Source organism: Alosa sapidissima, chromosome 1, assembly GCF_018492685.1.
Source record: "Alosa sapidissima isolate fAloSap1 chromosome 1, fAloSap1.pri, whole genome shotgun sequence".
NCBI classification, from domain to species: Eukaryota; Metazoa; Chordata; class Actinopteri; order Clupeiformes; family Clupeidae; genus Alosa; species Alosa sapidissima.
In genome coordinates, this window is record NC_055957.1 from 21334794 (window position 1) to 21351160 (window position 16367).

At 40.2% G+C, this 16367-nt stretch overlaps 1 protein-coding gene and 1 long non-coding RNA gene across 2 annotated transcripts; both read left to right on the top strand.

Moving 5' to 3' along the window:
• Positions 1–508: 508 nt before the first annotated feature.
• elovl8a (ELOVL fatty acid elongase 8a) lies at positions 509–4919 on the top strand. Its single transcript, XM_042097365.1, has 8 exons — positions 509–681; positions 784–850; positions 2330–2517; positions 2977–3057; positions 3242–3298; positions 3373–3487; positions 4035–4162; positions 4587–4919. The coding sequence occupies exons 1-8, from the start codon at positions 667–669 to the stop codon at positions 4752–4754; spliced, it is 819 nt and encodes a 272-aa protein (XP_041953299.1). The 5' UTR covers positions 509–666; the 3' UTR covers positions 4755–4919.
• Positions 4920–11020: 6101 nt separating this feature from the next.
• LOC121718229 lies at positions 11021–16148 on the top strand. The gene is made up of 3 exons (XR_006033879.1): positions 11021–11378; positions 11738–11811; positions 15702–16148. It is a non-coding gene; the product is annotated as an uncharacterized LOC121718229 (long non-coding RNA).
• The last annotated feature ends 219 nt before the right edge of the window (positions 16149–16367 follow it).

Genomic DNA, 16367 nt, shown 5'->3' on the forward strand with positions numbered 1-16367 from the left:
ACATGACAAACAAGCAGAACAACCATGGTCGTCAGTTTTTGTGTGTTTGTTTGTTTAATGCAAGGTAGTCACAGAGTTCTACCTGTGTCTGTGTAAAAAGGTCGCAGTGAGGATAGCCTAGCCTATAGGTGTATCATGGTAGCCAGGTCGCTAATAAACAAAGCCTGAGCGAACCAGTGGTTTTCTGCCATCAGCGCGCATAAATCATTCAGTATTCTCGGAGACGGTATAAGCATCTTGTGACTCCAAACCATCGCTTGTTTCGCACCTGAACAGTGGGGTTAATACATTTTTTATAATAAACTGTTGTCTTTCCATTCCTTAATCCACATGATACTTTTTCCATTCTGAAAAATACACTGATAACTGCGTTCTCGTGTAAATGAGGGAGATGGAGCGTTCTAAAGTTAAGAGTGACAGCGGAGTTGTGTAAGGGATTTTGTTAGGTTAATCCGTCTTGGAGCGAAAGCCCTCCGTAACCTTATCATCCCCTAATAACCTAGTGACTTCAGTGTTAAATAGCTTTCCTGCCAGTGAGGGACGGTGCTTTCTTGGAAAAAAAGATTCCAAATTACGCATCTTCTTCAGTAGTCTATCCAAACACGTTGGATTTGTCGTCTTCTAGTCTGTTTTGTCGACAGATGGCAGCATTTCTTTATTTATAAAATGACGAGGACGGGGGTAAGTCGAGTGTCTACCGTACCGATAGGCTATCACTTTTTGTGAAATAAAAGGCTTGATTGTTTGTTATTATGTGCGCCGCAAACATTTTTGTCCATACAGGTGTCTCAAATCGCCTCGCCATGGCAGAGACTTCTAATCTTCTATCAATGGATCTTAGACAATGGAGGTAGGCCTTTATATAAAAAATAATTTCAATTCATCATCTCTGTTTTTGGACCCAGAGCTTGCGTGTGTGTGGCTAAGGGCTCATTTATTTCATGCGCATGCCCTCTTAATTCTCATGATTGCCAATATGGTGCTAATATGGTCAGTGTGTTTTTGCTGTGCTATTTGGATACATCCAAATGTATTTTAAAATAAAATATAAAATACCCTAATTTAAGTGTATCAAAAATAAATAAACTACAACATACAGTAGCCACACATGTATCAAAATAAAAACTGTATTTTTGTATTTTCGAAACACTAAAATACTCTTTAAAGGGAGCATGAAATCACTTTGCAAAACTTCCATATTTGTCTATTTAGTCTAGTCCTTCATCAGTACACTGACTGTTGATTAAGTGGACAGTGTTTGAGAGCAACAGCTTTTATCTGCCTACATAAATCTGCAAAAAGTCAACAGATCAACTGTGCGGACCTGCCTGTTACATCTCATAGCCGAAATCAGAGCTGTACTCAAAAAGTCACAACTTGTCAAGTGGTACGAACTAACCACCAAACCCATTGAGAGCCACATAATATGGGTTTAAAGCAACCCAATACAGTTCTATTACCTTAAAATATGACTCATGGTACACTGGCATATAATATGGAGAATGAAGTCTCTGACATTGTTAGTGCATAGAATGCTTCATATTGCTTTAGGTGATACATGGGGCAACTGTTTGAACAGGGCAACCACATAACCGGTGCCTGTTCCAATTGGATGATCATGTTCATTTGCCTGATGATTAAAGTTCTCAAGAAAATTAAGTTGCCCAATATCAAAGGGAACGTGCCAGAACAACAATACTCAGGAACGTTGAACATTGCTCAGAAAGGTGCCTTGTGTATCATCAGCTTTGGAGGACACACACACATCACAGTCAAAGATGCTCCAAAGTTCTACCAAAAACAGGCAAACTTATATATGTGGGTGAGCAAGTAACCATGTGGTTGAGTGAGTGGGTTAGTGTGAGAGAGGGAATGTTGTGTGTGTGAGCAACCTACATGTTACTCATTTTGCACTGGATCATCTCAAAATTCTGATCACAACAAGTCTGGGAAAATTGCTAACATCACCAAAAGTATTGGTTTTACCAAAAATATTTGGCAGTATTTTCAAACTACAAAAATACACACCTACAAAGTATTTTGATACAAAATACACAGCAATTTTCTTCAACACAATAAAATGCAAATGACAAAATACAATTTTGTATTTGAAATACTTATTTTAAATAAATGTAGGCCTAATACTGCTAATCCCTGGCTATGCACAACTATGACAATTTTGTTCCCACCAAAAAACTATTCTGTGAAGTCATATTGAGTCTTTTGGAGAAATATTTCTGTCAGTGTTTCTAGAGTGTACACACCTGCTTAAGATTTATGGAAACAGTATGTCTATTGCTGATATTTAGATAGATTGTGTGTCCCTCAGACAAAAGGACAGATCCATGGCTGTTGGTGTACTCCCCTGTCCCCATCACCTGTATCTTCCTGTGCTACCTCATCATCGTGTGGCTTGGACCAAAGCTAATGGCACACAAAGAGCCAGTCAACATCAAAGCCATACTCATCATTTACAACTTCACCATGGTGTGCCTGTCTGCCTATATGTTCTATGAGGTAGGTACGGACAGGGTAAATCCACACACGAATGGGAATGGTTGTTGAAGCCAAACAGTAGAGCTTATGCTTTTGTTCAGCCTTGTATATGGTCCCAAGTTAACAATGTTGAGGGCATCATGATACTCTGGATGATGTGTGTCCCCCCCCCCCCACCCCGGAACCTTTTTCCAACATAACACTACTTCAACACGTGTGAAATCTTGAATGCCTTTTAAGACATGAATCATGATTGATAAGGTTTGGACAGGTTTATGAGAGTTTGTCTTTTCTAGAATTGCAGCAGAATGGTCTTTTTTTGCAAGAGTCCCTAGTTTGTATTGTCCTGTTTTATTCATTGCCTCATGTTTCAGACTGCTTTTTTTTCATTACTGGGGGTTCTGGGAACACTTTTTTTCTCACACAAGTATTGTTCTCTGCCCCCCCCCCCCCCCCCCCCCCACCACCACCTTCCATAAGTTTACCGCGACCTCCTGGTTGGCCAATTACAGTTTACTCTGTCAGCCAGTGGACTACAGCAACAGCCCATTAGGGATCAGGGTAATTATTTATTAATTTCTCTCTTATTTATTAATATCTCTCTTTTTACTGCTCTCATCTACATCCCTCTGAATTTCTAAATTAATTATAAATGTTCCATCTTTTCAAGTTTTAACCTTATTTCAGAAACCAGAAGCATGACAAATGTAGTACTCCAACTAGCCTAATTGTTCCTTCTGTATAGATGGCCAGTGTGTGTTGGTGGTTCTACTTTTCAAAAGTCATTGAGCTGAGCGATACAGTAAGTCAACAAATTATACGAATGTAACACGGAGATTCCAGGACTCTGTACTCACTTAAAGTTTATTTTCCCAGGTGTTCTTCATCTTAAGGAAGAAGAACAGTCAGTTGACATTCCTACATGTCTACCACCACTGCACCATGATCTTTAACTGGTGGGCAGGTGTCAAATATGTGGCTGGGGGCCAGTGTAAGTTCTACATGCACGATGTACGCACACATAAAAACATACACAGAGTTGAGGCATTACACTATTCTGAAAGAATATTGACAATGACAGGAATGCTGCTATGCCCTGAACAAAATAACACTAAGCATATCACATTGATTCCAGTTTTATGTGGACTGGTGTCATGACTGATCAATACAATGTTGGAGATGCCTTGCTTTTGGGCAGACAAATCACTGAGACATCAGAATCATTGATGTTAATTTAACATTTAAGGGTATGTTTTAACTGTTTTGGTGAGAATATACTGTAGCTTAAGCATGCAAACCAAATTTCCAACTGAAGCTCTTCAGCCAGTAACTCTAATATGTTTCTGTCGGACCGCTTTGGGACCATGAGTGGATGCACTGTACTTTTTCAGCCCAAGTTTTGTAAGACTACAGAAGATTGAAAAGCTTGAAAATACCAATACAAATGATGATATCATTGAGCAGTAATCAATGCAGAAAACGGCACAAATAACTATTCTGCGTTTTTGTTTATCCATTTGTTTGTGTGTGGTCCTCAGCATTCCTGATTGGACTCATCAACTCTCTGGTCCACGTGGTGATGTACATGTACTATGGACTAGCGGCCCTGGGCCCCCACATGCAGAAGTACCTGTGGTGGAAACGCTACCTGACCTCCATACAGCTGGTAAGGCCTGGCCATCATATAGGATCCTCTGGGTCACACTGATGTCAACACAGTCAATTATTAAATATACACAAAGCCATAATCTTCATCAGAGATGCCTAGTTGATTGTATTCACAAATTCAAATTTTCAGTCAGTATTTAGTACTTGAAGTGAGTAGAGGTATTGGTGCAGCCAAAATGTGTTAGAAACCTTTTTGCCCAACAAATTGTAGTTTTATTGTAATCCTTAGGTACAATGTACTTAGAAAAAAGTTATTCTTAGTTAAGGATTGTTGCAACATCTAATACGTGCTCTCATTTGAGAAGTAGTGTACTTAAGACTATTGTTAATTAATACTTAACGACTACCTCTACTCCTGGTCATAATGTAGCAAACCCAGATGCTTCATACAAACTAGTCAGCTAGTGTCTTTATCACTGCAGCTCCAGTTCCTCATTGTTACTGTTCACACCACCTACAACCTGTTTGCCGACTGCGACTTCCCCAACTCCATGAATATCGTTGTGGTAGCGTACGCCATCAGCCTGATTGGACTCTTCAGCAACTTCTACTATCAAAGCTACATTGCCAAGAAGACCAAGAGGCTGTGACGACCCGCGTGAAAGGACACAAGCCAAAGATCTCCCCTACCCTGTGACATGTCGCCGTACACTCGACACAGTTAAAGTGAATATGTGTAAACCTTGTGGAAATAAAGGACAGAAAGTGACAACTTGATACCTGTGATCTCTGTGTTCACCTTTGGGGCAGGAGTGGGATCGGGTTTAGTGAAAGCAATCTTGTGGAGATGATGTAGCCTCAGATACTTCATCTGTGTACTGTGTCACAGTATCGTCTCCAACCTAAAGAAAACACATTGTATACACACACAGACACACACACATACATGTGCGTGCACACCACACACACACACACACACACACACAAACACATGTACACACACACACACACACACACACACACACACAAAGGGCAGTCTCTCTCCACCCCCACCCCCTACCCCCAGTGGTTATCAGAGATGTAGTGCTTGCTGCGCTCTGGTGATCTGGCCAAATTGAAACAGACCTGACTCTCTCTTCTCCTCCTCACTCTCCTTATTCATCTCCTCTCCCTTGCTGACACTTCATTGGCCAGGGAACTCTGTGAACAGGAGAGAACCAATCAGGGAATACCAAGGGAGCTTTGTCATTAGTGAGAGTCCCGCCCCTCCCAGTTAGCTGAGTAGGATGAGTTGTGCTGGCTGTGATGCGATAGGCCCCCGTCCATCCCCCTCTCTCCGCCCCCAGCTGCACTGCATTACACAGAAGGCCATCTGGGTCATGGACATGGATTCATTCACTTCCTTTGACTTCTTTGATCCACATCAATTCCACTCTGCATGGTTTCATTTGGTAGCATTCAGACATACGTACAGATGAGTGGTTATTGCGGTAGGCTTTCAGGGTTGTTTTCCTTAGACTGCCATGCTGGAGGCAGATATGTCAGTAGTATCTGCACAATGAGAGTTTGGTACCTCCACGTTTTTGTCGCAAGGTCCCTGGTGCACATTAAGCATCTGGGTGCGAAGCTTATAGGCATCTTTTCCCAGAAGACACTTGATCCGTTGAATTGCTGGTGTTACATAGAATCCCCCCCGGAAGCAGATGAGTCAAGAAACCACAGGGGATGATTGGAACGCCACAGGAAATCACCCACCCTGTTACATATATGAACATATCTCTTCCTCAGTCTGTATCGGAGTCATCACGGCATTAACCAAAACATGCACAGCCCTTTGTGTAGACAAACCTACAGTTTTCATGTCAGGTGTTAAGCATAGAGCGACTGGCTGCTTGACTGCTTTATATATATTCAACATGCACTTAGTTCTTTAAGCCCCTCTTATTACACGACTCTTCAGAGTGCTGCAGAAAGTTCCATTCACATGAATGGGCCTTCCCAACGTTCGGGCCTATGTTAAATCTATATAAATCACCGGCAAAGTATATAATCACCGCTGTCAATGGCAACGGGTTGATTAACGTCTTTCATATCCCTCCGCAAGAATTCCGTTCGCTTATTGCAATGGAATTTCATTGAAAGGGAAAGTAAGCTAGTAAGACGTTGCCACGCAACACCTGAAACTGTCAAGTTCTATCTGTGTGGCGAACTATTTATTTTGTCAGCGGAAGACACAAAACGGTAGCAAAATCATTTTTAAAGATTCATTGTGTTAGGTTTCTTTTCTCTTTTTGGCAAGTAGCCGTATAATAAGCGGGATAATGTATTGTCCGCCGGTAATTATCAGAAAATAAGTCCCTTCAGGTCGAAGCAAAACCCCTCCGCTGCTCGTCAGGGTTCTGTTCTCCCTGTCGGGACTTATGTAAGGGATAATGGACGACACGGTGGTCTGTTCACAGAAGTTAATGCACGGTCGAGGTTGTAAAACGGCCCCGACGCGAAGCGGAGGGCCGTTTAAACCTCGTAAGTGCATTAACTTCTGTGAACAGACCACCGTGGAGTCCATTATCCCGCTTATTCCACTGTTGCCACTTGTGTTGTGTTCATTTCCTGTTACAATTTAAACGTTTTAATCGCTAAAACTTGTCTTGTTTGTAGAACTACTTTCTTCCAACACATATCAACTAATTTCTTAACTTGCAGGACAAACTGCCGTTACTAGTTCTAAATGGATGGTTGCTACGGCCAAAGGCCAGTCGTTAGTTCTATCTCTCCCGTTGTCAAGCGGGCGTATCCCAAGATTCTGATGAACTTTAGCTTGGAAACATCGCTATTTTACTTAGCCTGCTGTCATCCATCTAGCTAAAAGCCACCTCCGTCATATGCTACAATGTTGCCATGTTCTGAACGTCTGCATTTTACAGCTCAGATGCAACCTGACAGTTCATTTAAACTTCAGAACGAGTTCGGCGAATTAATATACAAGTGTGATACAGGCCTACAAAATGGATCTTCTTCATACACGGGTTTCCCGTTTACCAACAAAACTAGATGCGCGCGCAGCCGTGAGGCAGAAGACGCTTGGTGGCCGTCCACAACGTTATAAACTTAACCTAAATAGTCAGCTGCTGTAATCTACAATCGGATTTTTTTGTATACCCCTGTTGTCTCAATGATAATAACATATCATTTCAGACTATATTTCAAAGTTTGACGTTCATTTGCATTATTAATATAACATCGTATTTTGTCATTTTTGGCGAAGACATACATTCCGTTAGGGATATTGAACATATTTAACATTCTCTAACCATCGTGATTTCGAATTGGTCCAGTTTTCAGCACAAAAACTCATTTTATTCTTTTGCTCTTTTGCATTGCTCTATGCTGTTCTATGGTGCTTTCTGCCTCTTGGTTGCGCACGCATGTTTTCGTGACGTTGCATAGAAATCCATGTATAGGTGTGCAGATAACATCAAATTACATACAATGGGAAATTCAACCAAGCAGTGGAATAATGTCCGATAATTACCGGCGGACAATACATTATCCCTTTACTTGTGCATTATGGTTTGTATAATATTGTTTTATTTCCATTAGGCTGTTGATTAATTTGACCTTATTGTTTATTATTGATATTCTCCTTAATGTTGTCTTACCATGCCATTGTTTTTATATTATTGATTGAATGGACATTATTACAGTGCATGAAAATGCACTGTACTGTTCTTCCTAGGCTTCTTATTACAGTGCATGAAAATGCACTGTACTGTTCTTCCTAGGCTTCTTCTTATTCTTCTTCTTCTAACGCGTTTAATGCAGCTTCAACCGTTTAACGTAGAAACTTCATTCAAACTATGTTACGTAGGTCTTACTTAGGACATGGGTGCTATGTATTTTTCAGCTTTGTAACTTTTATACTTTTTAAACTATTAATTAAAAACTGTTCAAAATTTCCCCATAGACTTAACATGGGCTGATGACATCACAATAGAGCCGTTAAGCAATTAGAATCCTATGGCAGGTGTTCGGGCCACCTGGACCAACTGCCAGTCTCAGGCTTTAAGCATACAAACTGGCCCTATTAAGACTACACATCCTGTTCAACTGCTTCCTCTGCCAAAAACTGTTTCAAAATAAAAGTCCTCACTATAATATTTTACTGTTAAACAATTTAACCCTTTCAACTACTGAACTTTTTAACTGTTCAGCCATTGTAACTGTTACTTGTCATCAACTATGACTCCTACCCACTGTAGCTAGTTAGCTAAGTAGCATGGTTAGCATGCTAACATAGTTAGCATGCTAATTAGCATTTTTAGCAAAACTGCTTAAAATGATTAGCTAAGTTAGCTAAGTCACATGGTTACCATAGTTAGCATGCTAGCATGTTAGCATGCTAGTTAGCATTTTTAGCAAAACTGCTAAAAATGATTAGCTAAGTCACATGGTTAGCATAGTTAGCATGCTAGCATGTTAGCATGCTAGTTAGCATTTTTAGCAAAACTGCTTAAAATGATTAGCTAAGTTAGCTAAGTAACATGGTTAGCATAGTTAGCATGCTAGTTAGCATTTTTAGCAAAACTGCTTAAAATGATTAGCTAAGTTAGCTAAGTCACATGGTTAGCATGCTAGTTAGCATTTTTAGCAAAACTGCTTAAAATGATGAGCTAAGTCAGCTAAGTAACATGGTTAACATACTTAGCATTTTAACATTGTTAGCATGCTAGTTAGCATAGTAACTTGGTTAACATTATTATCTTTGTTAACATAGTTAGCATAACTGCTAGTAAACATTAGAGCCATTCCAAGTGTCAGTTATCGTCAACTATCTACCTAAATAATTTAACCATTTAAACTATCCACTTATTTAACCGTTCAATCATTCCAACTATATTAAACCTTATCTACCAAGTAAATCATTTACCTATATAAACTATCCACCTATTTAAGTGTTCAGTCATGCCAACTATATTAAACCTCATCTACCTAGCAACCAATATAGTTTGTTTTTACTCTGTATGATATTTGACATCATATTTTTTGCATTTTCATGCACTGTATTTCCTTCAGGAAATGCTTTTCTAGTTCTTATTCTTATTCTTCCGCTAACACATTTAATGCAGCTTCAACCGTTTAACGTAGAAACTTCATTCAAACTTTGTTACGTAGGTCTTACTTGGGACATGGGTGCTATGTATTTTTCAGCTTTGTAACTTTTATACTTTTTAAACTATTAATTAAAAACTAATCAAAATTTCCCCATTGACTTAACATTATGATTATGGCATCACAATACGGCCGTTAAGCAATTAGAATCCTATGGCAGGTGTTCGGGCCACCTGGACCAACTGCCAGTCTCAGGCTTTAAGCATACAAACTGGCCCTATTAAGACTACACATCCTGTTCAACTGCTTCCTCTGCCAAAAACTGTTTCAAAATAAAAGTCCTCACTATAATATTTTACTGTTAAACAATTTAACCCTTTAAACTACTGAACTTTTTAACTGTTTAGCCATTGTAACTGTTACTTGTCATCAACTATGACTCCTACCCACTGTAGCTAGTTAGCTAAGTAACATGGTTAGCATAGTTAGCATGCTAGCATGCTAGTTAGCATTTTTAGCAAAACTGCTTAAAATGATTAGCTAAGTTAGCTAAGTCACATGGTTAGCATAGTTAGCATGCTAGCATGTTAGCATGCTAGTTAGCATTTTAAGCAAAACTGCTTAAAATGATTAGCTAAGTTAGCTAAGTAACATGGTTAGCATAGTTAACATTTTTAGCAAAACTGCTTAAAATGATTAGCTAAGTTAGCTAAGTCACATGGTTAGCATGCTAACATGCTAGTTAGCATTTTTAGCAAAACTGCTTAAAATGATGAGCTAAGTCAGCTAAGTAACATGGTTAACATACTTAGCATTTTAACATTGTTAGCATGCTAGTTAGCATAGTAACTTGGTTAACATTATTATCTTTGTTAACATAGTTAGCATAACTGCTAGCAAACATTAGAGCCATTCCAAGTGTCAGTTATCGTCAACTATCTACCTAAATAATTTAACCATTTAAACTATCCACTTATTTAACCGTTCAATCATTCCAACTATATTAAACCTTATCTACCAAGTAAATCATTTACCTATATAAACTATCCACCTATTTAACTGTTCAGTCATGCCAACTATATTAAACCTCATCTACCTAGCAACCAATATAGTTTGTTTTTACTCTGTATGATATTTTACATCATATTTTTTGCATTTTCATGCACTGTATTTCCTTCAGGAAATGCTTTTCTAGTTGTTTATTATTGCTTTTCCCCTCATTTTCATTGCTTATTTTTATTAGGCTATTGATTGAATTGACATTGTTGTTTATTATTGCTATTCTCCTTATTATAGTTTGACCAACATTCTAATCTGTTCCCTGTTAAATTTTAAATATTATGTTGTTTTTGTATTTGTGTGTCGCTTTGCACAACTGCCTTATTGCCTTATATCAAATGACAATGTCTCGTAGTCTCATGAGAGATTCAAAGCTGTCCCCTCAGTCTGCCTCGAATGACTCCACCTGTTTAAGTGAGTCCTCACACACACTCAAAGGAGAGTCTCCAAAATTGTGTATTGTCTGGGCGCCCCATGTTACCTCTCTGTTGAAATCAATAAACAGGCCTCGTCAGCCAGCCTTTAAATGCCACGTTCCCGATGGCAGCAGGCAGATGAAGGCCACTTCTGAAATCACATAAGTAATAGCCATTTTGGGGGGTATTTGACAACAGGCCTGGATTGAATGGGGGAAAGACTTGTTTGAAAAGAATGACAACCTTTCACAGTGAGAGAAAAGGGTAAAATGAGCAAGCACTCTACCTTTCTGTTTGTGCTGCTGGAATTCCATATTTTATTCAGAAATCCCGCTCATTCGTACAGCATAGGAACAATGGACTACACATGTTTGAGTGTATTATCACACCAACCATCAGCTTCAGATCGCAGATCACTGACCTCTTTGTGCTCCTACATGGTGACGAATGGCGGCATGATTAAGTGTTGATGAATGGAGACTGAATTCTGTGCCTCCCTGCATTTCCCCACCCATCCTCTGGAGAATGTGTCAGCTGTAGCCAGTTGTTCCTCGTCGCTGCTGAGCAGGTCAGTCTGAGGACCACCCTGCCCTGTAATTTGTAATCAGCTGGAGGAGCCGCTCCCCTCATCGGCCAGGGCTCATGGCAACAGGACAGCAAGTGGACGCTGCTCAGCTAAAGGTCCATGAGGTGAGCAGGGGGTGTAGTGGTAAATTAAGAAGTGGACTATGAACTATGATTTCTGTGATCCCGGTGAGGTGGACTGTGCCATGCGGTATCGGATTTTTAAAAAAGGCATTCAGAACATGTTTGATGATGGTGGAGGTTATTGTCCAATGTTTATAACAATACCAGTGGTATTAAATGGTTCCTAGAGTGTTGATGAGTGTACATATTGCAAATGTGGATAATACAGTGTGATTTTAGAATGTTAAAAGTTGCAATTGGTGAATAAACTCTTCTGATTGGTGGATAAACTCTAATAAGAGGTGGATAAACTCTATTTCTGAAATTTCAGAGGTGGATAAACTGTGTTTACTTGCGTTTAGCCTCCACAACAGCCCTGGAGGTGAGAAGAGGTTTCCACACAAGTTCAGCAGAACATTAACACACAAATTAACAGGTGGGTTTGCCGGCCTCTTGAAGTGTTGGAACTTCTTCTCCCTATACCCTTTACTTTCTGGCCCTGTTGGAGTGTTATACACTTCTTCTCCCTATACCCTTTACTTTTTGGCCCTGTGGTGTGTGAGAAAGGTCAGACATAAAGGGCATATGGATTCAGAGAACAGCCTCTGCTGAAAACTGGTGAATGAGTGCTGAGAAAGAACAAGCCAAATTGTCGATTACGGAGGTTTTAAATCAGTGGTCAGCGGCCCACCGGTGGACTGTTAGGGTGTTGCTGATGGTCTTTGACAATGCATTAAAGAATGTATAGTCATTGAGAGTCACTATTTTTTTATTTAGCAGTCTTCAGGTTGCTTCCTTTGTCAGAATGGCGGTCCCTGGGTCTGAGAGTATTGGATTCAGAACTTATTATTTTTATATACATGTGATTTAGGTCCGGATTCCTCTAAGTTTCTGAATAGTTTAGGGGGATAGACCAAATATATTCTTTTTGGATCACTAGCTCTTGTTGTGATTATTGTGAAAATTTGCTCTTTGATTTATTTGGTTGTTATTGTACACCAATCATGTGTAGCTATTTTTCATGACTTATGAAGAAATCAGTTAAATCATATATCTAGTCATGTACCGGCTTATTTGGATCTGACTAACTTTGATGAAACAATTGTATAATCATTTACATTTTGTGCATTTCCCAGGAATATTATGATTTTGCAGTGTTTCACTGTTCAGCATGGCTGCGTCAGTAGCTATCTGCTCCGGATTGCCAGGTTGCCACTAATCAGGGTCTGATTCAGTGTAGTCCACGTGAGATGGGATGACCAACGCCATCTCCCATCAGCCTGGAAGGATACTTAAACCCGAACTATTTCCTTGTCTAGTTAGAGCAGCTGATGGATCTTTAGGTGAAGTCATGCTGTCTCTCCCTTGATGCGCATCATTGTAAATAAACTCCGTTCCTGATTTTTCATACTACATACTATGTTCTGACTGGGTCTCTATTAAATCTATGGTATCAAAATTACCATCAGGTCACAATCAGTAAAATTCCTGTTTATCAGGTGGGCATATAGAGTAAAGTAAAGTGACTCGTATCCCAAATGACACTGACTCAGAACAGCAGGTCTGGGCATTGAACCCAGGCCAACCAGTTATCAGGCCAGCAACATGATCCTGGCTCTACTGTGCACTTAAAAAAACAATCTTTCAACATGTCTGAAACTATAAACTAAAGCCTAGAATGCATCAACCAAATTTCAATTTGATCAATTAGTTGTTGATGAACCACGTTTTTTTTATTATTATTATTATTATCTTACTACTGTGGCAGTAGTCCATTACTGAACATCCTGATTGAAGGGCGGTAATCCCATGCTTCCTCTGCCTTCTCTGGTGGTAATAACTGCACAATAACAGTGTTAGTGAGACGCAGGTGACATAGCTTCTCTCATCTTATTCATTATTTAGATGTTTATTATTATTATTTATTATAATGGAAATGGTTTCATATAATGTATCTTTGAAACAGGAGTGAGTGGTTTTTATATTAAACATTCAAACAGCTCAAACTGAAATGTCCTTTGTGTGAGAGGCAGACTCATTGTAAATAATCATTAATTATCACAATGTGCAGACAGTGCTTCTTCTCTGAGGTTCATACTATAAAAATACTCAATAGCTGTCAAGCTGACAGCTATCAATGCTCAATATCTGGCATGTCAAGATATATGAGTGAGATGCACTTTAAATCTCTACACAGATGGATTATCAGCAGGGTTCATGTAAAGATGACCATCATGCATTAGGTTGTGCTAAGGTGAGGAATTCCTCATCTTTGTAGGCATATTCGTCCCCTTAGAATTATAAGGTTCTATCTGACATTTTTGTCAAAATTGAGTTATTGACATATTCTTATTCTGTGACACCTTAAGAAGATGAGGTGAGGTGTTTCTTGTAGCTGTATGCATTTTTGGACATTATATCTAAAGAGGTTTGTTCCACTTATCAGTATAACTCTATGGAATTCTAAAACTTTGAAGCTCAATATCTCAGAACTACTCAGAACGTAGATAGAACCCTATAATTCTAAGGGGACGATATCCTACCGAAGCTTTCCGACCTGTTTTTTCACTGTCACTGAATAGCCTTTATACTTTACCAGGGCCCGTTCATGTGCCGTTGATCCTGTTAGTCAGAGAGGAGGGCCTTGCACTGGGTTTGGGATCAATCTAGATGGCCACACAGGTCACATTTGTCTTTGCCAGGGCCTTTATCACAGAGCATGAAACCAATCCAGATTGCATTATCAATCATGCTTAGAAAGGGGGTCAACACCTATTTATATTTTAGTTTTTCTAAAAGTAGTCAAATTAAAGGAGTTTGCGAGGACAAATATTGGATAATAAGCCAGAATATAATTGGAAAGCAATGACAGTAAGGTGAGATTGAAATCAGATGAAGAGGCAGGAGGCTAGGAGATGTGTAAAGGAGATGAGTCGATAATCATTTTGTGGAAAGGATTCTATACCGGTTATGGAGGTCCAGTTTGATTACTGTTTGCTGTCCAGACTGGCTGAATGGTTTTGTTTCCCCACTGAGCTGACCTTTAACAGGTATGTGGCTCACCGCTCTCCTTCTGGGTGCAAATGTTCATCAGCTACTCTACTGTACGGCTCAATTGCAGTATGCTGTTTGTACACACACACACACACACACAGAGGGAGAGAGAGAGAGGGGGCAGAGAGAGAGAGGGAGGGAGGGAGAGAGAGAGAGAGAAATGTGCAGTGTGCAAATGATGTAGTCATCTCTTGCTGAGCGACTTAAGCGCTTTGCCTATTGATCAGGGGAGGTGGTCATTACAGGATTGCACTAAGATGCATTCACACACAGCACCTCAGCCCCCCAAGTCTCACCTCGTGATGGGTAACTCCCTCCTCTTCCTCCGGACGGTTACCATGGCATCTTATCTGATGGTCACGAGTTTCACATGTGCCCCCGCCCCCACATGCCTCTTCCATTAAGCTTAAAACATTACATCAGGGATGATGATGATGATGATGATGCTCATCTCAGCTAGCCTCAGCTCCTCCATGCATCAGGGTCTGGTATTGAATTATATACAAGCTAAAAACATGACCTATAGGTTCTTTAGCTTAACTGCCCCCAGGTACCTCCCTCTCGTTTAAACAAATGACTTAAAATGTTTTAAAGGAAGCTAATGTCTCGGGTCAGTAATGGGTCAGTCCAGCCAAAGACAGATGACTTCATATTCATAGTGCATGCAGGCAATTACCTCTAGTGGAAAGTGACCCACTCAGAGTGCTGAAATGTGCATATTGTGTTTAACAGGCAGGCTACGGCAGGCACGGAACTGAAGCGTTCCATTCTCAGAGTGTTAAAATAGGTTTTGAAGTTTTGGTTTTGTTTTTTCGAACGTATGTGCTGCTGTCATGTCCTATTAATTATAGTGGACGCTAATTGTTGTTGTTGTAATCATACCCTCCACGAACGGAATGCTTTAATTATGTGCCTGGTGTAGCCTGCCTGCTACTTTTATCATAAGGCTACACACAGACAGGTTTTGTAGGATAGATATTGTCAACAAGGTCTTCAACAATCGTTTCACTTAATTGTATTTTTCAGTTTCAATGTTTCTTTCGATGTTTCTCAGTGCTACTTTATCCCATGATGTGTTGATGACGTATTCAGTATTATAATATTATCAGTATGCACTCTGCTCGCACCACGAGATTCATATGAGTCTGTTTTCTCCACTGCTCTTTCATCTCTGGCCCTTGGCACAGAAACTCATCAAATTTCCACCCACCACTTGACAAAACAAAAGGCTAATGTAATATATTTATTTTCCGACCCTGGCTTTATTTTCAGAGCTGTGACCAACAGGGATGAAGATCCATGTGGAGTGGCGTGTGAGTCCGGGGAGGGTCCTGCCTCAGCTCTCCTCTTTGTAATGGCCCCTCATCAGTGGACCATTTCTCTGCATTATTCAGAGCCAAACAGCCTAGGTCTCTCTCTCTCCCTCTCTCTTTCTTTCTTTCTTTCTCTCTCTCTCACTCTCTCTCACTCTCTCTACATGCCCACCACTAAAAAAAAAAAACACTTCTGCACCTCGCATTGAAGCTCCACTTTGCTGAACACAAAGACAAAGGACCTGGCACACATGTGTGTCTCCCAAGTCCCTTCCAGTATTAAATATTAATCTCGGCATAATTTCTGCTGCTCCCAAAGAGGAGCGGAGAGCAGCCTCGTGGCCATCAGTGAGTTATGTGCTTGTCCCAGTGGCAAGACGTTTGTCAAAATCAATTCTTAGTCAGGCAAGAGAAACAGCCGGTGTTTAAAAGCTGCGTTTCAGCGCTGCCTGCCCCTGCTGACACACCTCTGGGCCCGAGCGCAGGCTCCAGGCTCGCTGATTCATATAGCTCCGCCTCTTCATTGTGGCCCTGGATGTGTGTGTGAGGGTGTTATTGTGTTTTATGGTCCATTGTAAGTGGAATTTTTCTTTTGAATGTTGTTTGTGTGTGTATGCCTCATCTT